Raw genomic sequence first — 10,332 nt, 5'->3', positions numbered from 1 at the left:
AAATACCTCAAGAACTATATAAATCTATACCTGGAATTGAAGTATAAAAACCTAAAGTAGAACATCGAACACCTCACGTTCATAAAAATCGAGCTATCCTACGGGCGAAAAATACACCTGAGGTTGATTTATAATAACCTCTGAAGTGTAAAACGGCTAACCATAGATTGATAAATAAATACCTCTGCAAGCATAAAAAGATATACTTGAGGTTGAACATAATACACCTCACGTTAGTAAAAAATTACCTTTCCAACTCAAAAAATACACCTGAGGTAGATTTAGAAAACTTGAAGTGTTAAATGAAACACCTTAGGTTGTTGAATAAATACTTCCACAAGTGTTACAAAATATACTTCAGGTAGATAAGTATTAACCTAAGGTTGAAAATTAAAGTGGTAAATATCTGCCTCTCCACAGATGTAAAATTAAACACTTCAGATTGATACATATATACCTCTGGAGGTATATTTGAGGTATTCATTAATAGCACCCTTTTCAACCTAACGACGTGTTTAAATAACCTCTTTTATACGTTCAAAAAAAAAAAAACTAATTTATACCTCGACTTTTTCTTTAGGGTTATCTTAAATCTAGGTTCTGCGTAGGGACCGAGGGTGTTCGGTATTGGTCCTCGTTAAACTGTGCTACCGTAAAGTGCTCGACTTCGCGCGCAGGTCGTCGGGCTACCTAAGCGGGGGTGCCATCCCTTCCGCAGAGGATCAAAATTGTGATGGCATGTCTTCGGATCATCCTCCGGGATGTTTCCCAGACCGTCGCCAATAGCCCATTGTGCAGCTCTAGTGCGACGTAAAGTAACAACAACAATAAATCTAGGTAATTAAGGTTTCTTTTCGCAAAGACTTGTATGCTCAGCTAAAATTGTCCCGCAGTGGACTGATCGTTAAGACACGGTTCCCAGCAGATCACCGAAGTCAAGCATCACTGGCTGCAGTCAGAGTGCGGGTGGGTGACCACTTGGATCAGTTTTCGTTGGGACCGAAGGTGTGCGGTATGGGTCCTCGTTAAACTGGTCTACCGTAAAGTGCTCGACTTCGCGTGCAGGTCGTTGGGCTACCGAAGTGGGGGTGCCATCCCCTCCGCAGAGAATCCAAATTGTGATGGCATGTCTTCGGATCATCCTCCGGGATGTTTCCCAGACCGTCGCCGATAGCCCATTGTGCAGCTCTAGTGCGACGTAAATTAACAACAACCTGCTTTAAAATCGTAGAAAATCATAGCGCAAAAATGCTCTCGCGTCAACTTCATTTTCTCTTCTGTTTAAAATTTATTCAAACAGAAGAGAGTATAAACAGAATGCAAACAGAAGAGATTGAAGTAAGTCAGTAAAAAATCATCAACTGTGTTAAAATATTTTGTATTTCAAAATTAAACCATTATTTTTATTTTGTAAATTCTCGTCTGCGCGTATCTCCAAAATTTCAGTTTAACCATCGTATTTTTACAAGTATGTATTACTACGTAAATTGCTTACTAGATAAGAAAACTTTCCATCATTACAACTTTTTTCCAGTTGTAAAGAAGCATTTTCTTCATTATTATTGGAAATAGGAGGAGGAAAAGAAATGGTTGAAAAACTGATTGATTTCAACCATTGCTCAACAATTATTTCATAAAATTCTGGTTCTTCGGATTATTTTTCTTTAGATCTCTATCATTTTATTTAATAACCTTCGTTGAACAGCAGACCCAATTTTGGGTTTGCGATGACTAATGTTCAACTCTGTAGTCTTGTAACTTTGAACCCAATCCAGAAGACATGAGAGCTCCTGGATCAAGTATGGGTAGAAATTTACCTTCGTGGAGGACTTTTTGAGGAAACAAATCCACATTTGCGTTAGATGGAGAGGAAAACCTCGAATACCTCTCACAGTTAGCAGAACGGCAAGGGGACTCCTACACATGATCTGCCTACCACTGAGTATACTTAACGTCAGCATTGTGGTTGGTACGAGCCGGATGCTGAATTCGTATCGACCAGCCATCGCTGGGATTCGAACCCGTGTCATTTCATTGGAAGGCGAACGTTCTATCCCCTGAGCCACAATGGCTCTCATCTCTATCATTTGAAGAACATATGGAGAATTTTTTTTTTTTTTTTTTTGTAACGGTAAAATTTTAAGGGTTTATAATTTTAACTGCTCCCCTCAGCGTCTCTCTTTTGGAGGCAATTTTAGGGGACCAGCACAGGAAAACTATTCCAGTAAACTTAAAACATGCATTCCTAGAAAATAAGATATGTTTTAACAATTTTATATGATTAATCAATTCGTCATTGAAGATCCTACGTCCGAATATTAGAAGAAAATTTTTAAAAAAATTACCACATTAAAAAAAAATTGAGTTTCTCATTCTTAGGAACTCAATTCAAAATAACTTAGGGAAATCGGTATGAGCTTTTTCGTTCAATCGGGCGTATTTTTCCATTTTTTTTTTTTTTTTAAATACGAAATTAATACGTCATGGAAATTTCGAATCGCTCATTTAAGTGGGTGCGCTCGATTTTGTTCCGATTTCATCGTAAATTCATCGGGTGTTTGAGCAATTGTTACAGATTTTTACATGGTTTTCTGAAATATCGATATTTTCAATAGGATATCATTACGACATGAGAATTTCGAATCGCTTTTTGATGTATAAGTTCGATTTGGGCTGATTTCGTCGTAAATTCACAGTGTTTTTTGAACCACTTTTTCGGCTAACATACTCATGTATTTCAACGAAATTTTTAAAATACTGATTAAGATCATGATTTTTAAAATACGACTCATGAATCTCGACTACTTATTTCTCGAGCCCTGTATATGTATATCTATAATATGTATTAAAAGATCCCCTAACCAAAAACTATTCAGCAATGATGAAAAAATTGAAATTAGAAAATTATTTCCCACCTAAACATAAAAAATATCCACTCATTTCAAATTTCAAAAGGAAAAAATAAAAAAAAAACGTTTTTAAAATTTGAAAAAAATTATCATTAAAGCTATTTCACAATTATAAATTTTTGTTAAAGGTACCCTTCTTAAATATTAAAACGAGTCCCCCCCCCCCACTGTGCTCCAATAGAATCAATTATGAAAAGCAGAATAATTTTTTTTCAAAAAAATAAAAATAAAAAAGGTGAGGGATTACCCCGCGACTAATAGAATTTTTGAACACCATTTTTTTGAATTCCATCTATAATGCTTTCAAATGTCACTTAATTAAGTTTTGACAGTTTTCAATAAAGTTTTAATTCAGTTTAAGAACGGGAATACACATTTTCTCCGCGATACAAACAGGTGGTTTGTGTTTGTTGAGACTTCTTCCATCCCATTGGTCGAAAAGTTCAGGCACATAGGGAAAAAAAATAATCATTCACATTCAACTTGTTACATCTTCAAGGTTGAAAGAAACTAACTCTACTTTTTATTTTAATTTTACGAAACATGGAAAGAATCGTCCGGTTCTCTTTCCTTGTTACAGCTGATTAATCTATATTGTTACTGAAAGAGAAAAATGAAACTTCACGGTAATAATAAACCGAAAGCGAACGCGTGTGAAAGTTCTTTTTTACCCGTTTGTGTGAAATCACGTGACCTCCATGTAACCCCAGACGAAATGCCCGCAGGTATATGATTCTGAAAGTAAATGTGTTTAAAGCATGGTAAAAATGTTGTGATTTTAGTGAGAATCATGTTTTAATCTGCTACGAATTCATAAAAAATGGATTTAGAAGACGAAGAACAAGCTCTACAAGCTGTATTAGGTATGTAAATAAAGCTGGGACATTTTAAGCCTAAATTTTTTACCCGTACTTTTGCCGGGTTTATTTATGTTTATTTTACATCACTGGCTGCGTATTTGACGCTGACAACCATGTGACATTTTATCGTATATTGATTAAAATATTGATATCTGTACGACTGAAGCGATTATAAGGTTTATTATTAGGTTAGAATATAACAAGGTTTATTTGCAATGTAAACAACACTGTTATTTACTTTTCAAGTTTCATGACGGGGGAGGGGGATGTTGTTGCTATTTTTATTTGGCTTAATAATGTTGATCCTGAAGGGATTTTGTAGATTAGATTTCGTTTTTAATCTTATAGAATTTGTTTTATTGGGTTTAGTAAAATAATTTAAGCTACACTTTAGTTATGAGTATTTATTACTATCTCTTTATCAATAATTTGTTTTATAAATTACGTTTAGATTTTATTTATTACCTGGATGTTGCCAAGACTTGGCGATTATTCTACTGCTGATCACGATATGGAAAGCCCCCTCATTTATTAATCATGTATATACATATTTACAGGGACCGTCCAAAATAAATATGGCTCCCAAGGACTACTATTTTCGGGGGGAGGCGGATTACTAAATATTTTGAAATTAACCTTGTTTGATGAATGAAATATGAGTATGAAAAAATAAAAAGTAAATAAAATAAGCTGCATTTCCCTCTCTGACGTTTTTCCATTAAATAGTTTGCAGCAAAATTTATTTAGAAAAAAAATATTCTTTAGACTTTAAAGCTTGCAATAGAAATTTTTATTTCAGATTATAAAATTTATAATTTTGCTGACTTTGAGAATTAAGTAATTATCAACCTCTAATACACACGCATATATATATATGTATGTGTCCCGCAGTGGACTGATCGTTAAGACACGGTTCCCAGCAGATCACCGAAGTCAAGCATCACTGGCTGCGGGTAGGTGACCACTTGGATCAGTCTGCGTAGGAACCGAGGGTGTGCAGTATTGGTTCTCGTTAAACTGTTCTACCGTAAAGTGCTCGACTTCGCGTGCAGGTCGTCGGGCTACCGAAGCGGGGGGTGCCATCCCCTCTGCAGAGGATCAAAATTGTGATGGCATGTCTTCGGCTCATCCTCAGGGATGTTTCCCAGACCGTCGCCAATAGCCCATTGTGCAGCTCTAGTGTGACGTAAATGAACTACAACAACATAGTATGTATGTATGTTTATACACGTACACTTATAAATTAAGAAGAATTCATTATTGTTCCGAAGGTAACTAAAAAGTATTACTAGTTCAGAGTTCCACTGTTTCGTTTTCTTGCTTTCACATTTTAAACTTCATATTGTGTTCTGTTTGTATTTTTTACAAGTTTGTTTTGGTGACAGCTTGTTTTAAAAAAAAAGGAATATTTCCATATCGTGATCTGTAGCTTTTACTACAATCGCCAAGGTGCCAAATAGATTTTAAACTTGCACATTTTTTTAAACAAAAACATGTAGATGTTTACCCATGGGTGTTTACAAGTTATATCTTAAGAGTTTGTCCCTTTCTGTGATGTTTTTTTTTCTTCTCTAAATTCTCGCAGACGGCTAACCGGAAGTTGCCAAGATTATTCTGCCAAAGATCTTGATATGGAAATCTCCCCATTGAAGCAATTATATCATTTATTCTCAGTAAATAATGTATCTTTTTTCTTACATACCTAATTCTTGAATATTAAAATAGTTTTGAATCTTGGACCCTAAAATAGTGTCAATTTTGCATTTATTTGAAGGCCAGCCAGATGGGCGAGTGCTTAGAGTGCCTGACTGCGAAGCCAATGGCTGTGAGTTCGAATCCTGTACAGGGCATGGATGTTTCTCTCTGTGTGTTGTTTTCTATTGTGTCAATATGACCCACCCTATGAACGGGTATCTGTAGCATGGGTAATGTTGCTCGCCTCTGTGACTTAGGTTCACAAGTGCCCATTCGATAATGTTAAATGAGTAAAACTTCCTAGGTGAAGGACGTAAAAGTTAAGTGCCTGCTATTAGAAAAAAAAAAAAAAACATTTATTTCAAGTATTTAACATTTTATTTGTGTTCAACTCTAATTATTTTATACTATTCTAAATTTTTTTTTTCTTCTTAAAAGTTTATAAAGGATTTATTATTATTTTTTTAATCGAAGTTTATTTTAAAGCTCAGAATATTCTTACTTTATTTACCACTGCTCTCTCTAAGCATTTTTAGAAGGGCGGCCCACCGTATCTGCCCTTTAATCTTATAAATGTACCCTCCTTACCCTTTTTGGAAAAATAAGCTGCTGTCCCTTAAAAACATTGCCTTTTTATTTTATTTTTTCAGGAAAATGTTTTCTTAATTATCTGTTTTAGTCCCTTTTTTATTTATTTAGTTACTGATAATTGTTTAATTTTCAATTTCATTCCTTAATTTTAGTAAGATTTTTCTTAGTTGTCTAGTTATATAGTTAAAATTTGTATGATAATCGGCACTGAGAAATATTCACATATTTTATTTGGGGGTATATTGAGTTTTTTTAGTGATTTAAGTTTTACCATTATTTTTTAATAAATACCTCTTATTTAAAAATGCACCTTTAAATGTTTATGTAGCCCTTTTTGGGGGGAAAGGGAGAATAAGGTAGTGATGCAGTGATTCGAGAGGAGCATCCTTTAACATCTTTTTCATGTTTCGTTGTAAATATGTACATAATTTAATTATTCTAGACCCTTATTCTAGACGATAATTTATCATTGTATCTCATTGTGTCCCTCATTTATATATTCATTATCAGGAGTCTGTCCAGGGCACCCCTTTAGCACAATTTACTATCTTCAAAAATTCTACTTTAAGAGAAACGGTGGTTTCACTCTTAAGTGCCCTTTTCTGCGCCCTTTTTTTAAAATTCCTATAGGGGACTCTGTATTAATAATATATTTAAAACAAAGTTGGCTAGTTTGAATCATAGTTTAAAACAAAATAAAAATTTTCTCCGAAAAAATGAGTCTGTTTTTTATTTTTTTAAAAAGAATATTTTTAATAAGTAAATTTTACTATTTATATAATTTTTTTAATTTGAATATAGGCAAGTCCCTCAGTGAACTGATCGTAAAGACACAGTTCCCAGTAGAACACCGACGTCAAGCACCACTGTCGATCAGTAAGCGGGTAGGTGACCACTTTGATCAGGCTAGTGGGCGTTATCGGTCCACATTAAACTGTTCTACCTAAAGTGCTTACCTTCGCACGCAGGTTGTTGGACTACCAAAGCAGGGAAGCCACCCCCCTCGGCAGAGAATCAAACTTGCGATGGCATGTCTTCGGATCATCCTCGGGAGTGCGTCCCAGACCGTCGCCTATAGCCCATTGTGCATCTCTAGTGTGACGTAAATAAAATACCTTCCTACCTACTTGAATGTAGGCAAATGAGGAAAACGATGAGCTAAAGTCACATTTTTATAATTTTGAGTTTAATTGCTGATGGGAACTCATATACTTCAAATGGATATAAGTCTGCAAATTTTCAATTGTTTACATACAATTAAAGTTTCGACAAAAATGGCTATGTAAAATATTGCAATGGGAGTAAATTTTAAATAAATTAATGAAGTCTCTTAAAAATGCTTATATAAGGAAAGTGACCATCACTAATTTCCTTTTTCTGTAAGTTTTTAAAATGAGTTAAATCATGTAATTATTGAAGGAATTAAAGTCTCTTAAGTTTTATTTTTATATGCTTGTTAAAGATACAAAATGCTTGCTGCAGCCAATCTATAAATGGAAATAAGGTGCTTTTCTAATTTTCATTTAATTTTAGAATTATTTTCCGTTGCATGGGTAAAAAAATTTACTTCCTCTCTGTGCAGTATGCTTATATTCGTTATTGTAATATTTTTGCAATATTATGTAATATTATGCAATTTTCTTAATATAAAGAAAAAAATTGGTTTGGAGGAATATTAAAAATCCATTTTAAATATTTTAAAATCTTTTTTTTCTTTCTTAATACAACAATATATTTAAGCTTAATTATGTTGAAAAACCAAAAAAGTTATTTATTCTTTTTCTTCTTCTTTTTAACCTTTAGAACTACATGCACCTTTACTATTTTATATATTTGTGTTTATGTAGCCCATTTACAAATATTACTCCTTTTCATCATTCTATTTTAAATATTTATGATAATAGTACTTGAATGTTTATTTAATCAATTATTGAAAGAATTAAAGTTTCTCAAGTTTTAGTTTTATATACTTGTTAAAGATAAAAAATGCTTGCTACAGTCTATCTATAAATGGGACTAATGTGCTTCTATCAACCAATAAGTGAATAATTAACTGACATTAATGCTGCAAATTGTATACTGCTAAGTAATGACATTAGATGTAAATAACGCTTAAATATTAAATTTTTACATAGGTAGACTTAGTAGTGCAATTGTAAAAACAATGCAAGTGCTCCACGATAGATTTCGAGAAACGTGACTTGACAACTATTTTCTTTCTATTGCTAATGCCATTAATGCTAAAATAGAATTTTACAAGACTGATTAAACAAAATTTATTTTACTTATTTGTAAAATTTATTACTTTACTTATTTGTAATTGGAAAACATTTTTTTTTTTCAATTCATACATAAGATGTCAAATATATAAAAATCTGAATTTTGAATTATTTGTCTCTTACGTTGATTTTTCTATTGCACAAGAGTATTGAGTACGAGAGTGAAAATTCTTTTTTACATGCAGGCACACTACTACAATAATGTTCAAATATTAAATGCTTATTTTCAGTATATTCTTGTTGTAAGTAAAGTAATAAATAAGCTTATTTAAAATTTCTAGTTATTATATTCAGTGTTCGTCCTAAGCATTTTTAGGAAGGCTGCCCGCTCTTGATCCCTATAAATATGGAACAAATCGCCATCCCTTAAAAACACTACTTTTTTTAAATTCATATTCCATTTTGAAAATAATTATTTCGCTATTTAAATAACAATTGCACACTGGTAAGATTACCTGTGTATATCGGTTTAATGTGATAACTACTATAAATACTTACTTAAGATTATTCTCAACTCTTTTTTCAGAGCTTAGTATATCAATACATTTTTTAAGTGATTTTAAATTTTAAAATTATTTTTTAAATGAATACTTTTTTTTGAAATAGAATTTTTGTATTGCTTGCCTGAATATTTAAATAAGTATGACTAATACATAACGAAGCATTTATAGAAATCAGTTCAAAACTTTATTCTTCTAAAATGTTCAGTTTATTTTTATTCAGAACTCTCTTTTTAAATTAATTAAAATCTTTTAACTATCTTTGATGAATTAAATGCCTATTAATATTGGAAATTTATGAGTCAACATGGTACATAACATTTGAGGTATATTTAATGCCAATTGAAAAATATTGCAGTTTTTTTTTGTTTTTTTAAACTGTATATTATAATGAAACATTTCATCATATTTGTAAATATTTTTAACTTTGAAGATTAATACCCTGTTAGAATATTGCTATTTGATATATAATAATATACAATAGTAGTAGATATATAATTGAAAAATATTTAAATTTTAAAAAAAAATTTGCACACATTTCAAATTTATCCTTGTATATAAATAATTTTTTTTATTTTTAAAAAGTACCTAGTTATATTTGAATTAATGTTTAATGGCATTAAATTTGTGCTCAACGGCCTATTTTGAACAGTGGTCGGAAAAATTACATTATTTTTGTAGTATACTACACCTACGACTACTTTGTTACAAATGTAGTTATCTACAACTACGTTTTTTTAAATGTAGTGACTACAAACTACTTTGGATTTGTACAGACTACTTCACTTCTTTAAACTTTGCTGGAGAAATTAATTTACACCTGTATAATTTACACTAAATTAACTTATGTTCAAAATGGTTTTTAATAAAAAATTGCTCATATTAAACATGGATAACTATTTAGAAACATTTATTCATGTTTACATGAGCATCCAGTCCGTTATTCTAAGACATTTCTTTCGAATTTATTCATTGAGTCTTGACAGCAATTTAATTAAGTTTAGTTTTATGACTTAACATATAGGTAATTTAATAATTAATAAAAGTAAACTAGTGCATAAGTCTGAATAAAGTTTCGTCTGACCTCACGATACAAAATGTTCTCGTAATTTGCAAATACAGTACAGAACCCTTTACCCGGAAATCAGAAAACCGGAAAACCAAAAAACCGGAACGAAATTCGATAAATTTTCCCGCCATTTTTTAAACAAAATTTTTTTTTCCTTATAAGATTTTTCTTTCTTTTTTGAAAGATGTTAACCTTACCATCATTTTGGAAATAATCATTAGTGTAAAATAAACGTTAAGTCACATTCTTTCAACAAGGGTCTGCTTTTGTGAATGTGTGCAAATAGGGTCCGTTATTGCAAAAAAATTTTTTCAAGGAGTTTTTAAATTGTAAAGACATACAAGATTATGCTCAACACTGTAAAATTACAATTTAAAAAAAATTTAATGTTCAAAAATAAACAGCAATTGCTGCTTCTAAATTAGAGAT

General features: G+C 31.8%; 1 protein-coding gene across 2 annotated transcripts in view; it reads left to right on the top strand.

Moving 5' to 3' along the window:
* The first annotated feature begins 3,294 nt into the window (after positions 1-3,294).
* The window catches only part of LOC107452364 (uncharacterized), a 218,805-nt gene continuing 211,767 nt past the window's right edge, over positions 3,295-10,332 (top strand). The window contains exon 1 of one of the 2 annotated variants that reach the window (XM_087150772.1): positions 3,295-3,772. In XM_087150772.1, coding sequence (XP_087006898.1) covers positions 3,730-3,772 — 43 coding nt within the window. In that variant the 5' untranslated portion in view covers positions 3,295-3,729. The remainder of the gene's footprint in view (positions 3,773-10,332) is intronic. The other variant, XM_087150774.1, reaches the window with a different exon arrangement.

This window comes from Parasteatoda tepidariorum, chromosome 9 (genome assembly GCF_982258835.1).
Source record: "Parasteatoda tepidariorum strain Cologne lab strain chromosome 9, Ptep-v5.0, whole genome shotgun sequence".
Classification (NCBI taxonomy): Eukaryota; Metazoa; Arthropoda; class Arachnida; order Araneae; family Theridiidae; genus Parasteatoda; species Parasteatoda tepidariorum.
The sequence above is the reverse complement of the archived record's forward strand: the minus strand, read 5'-3'. Positions and strand labels throughout refer to the sequence as shown.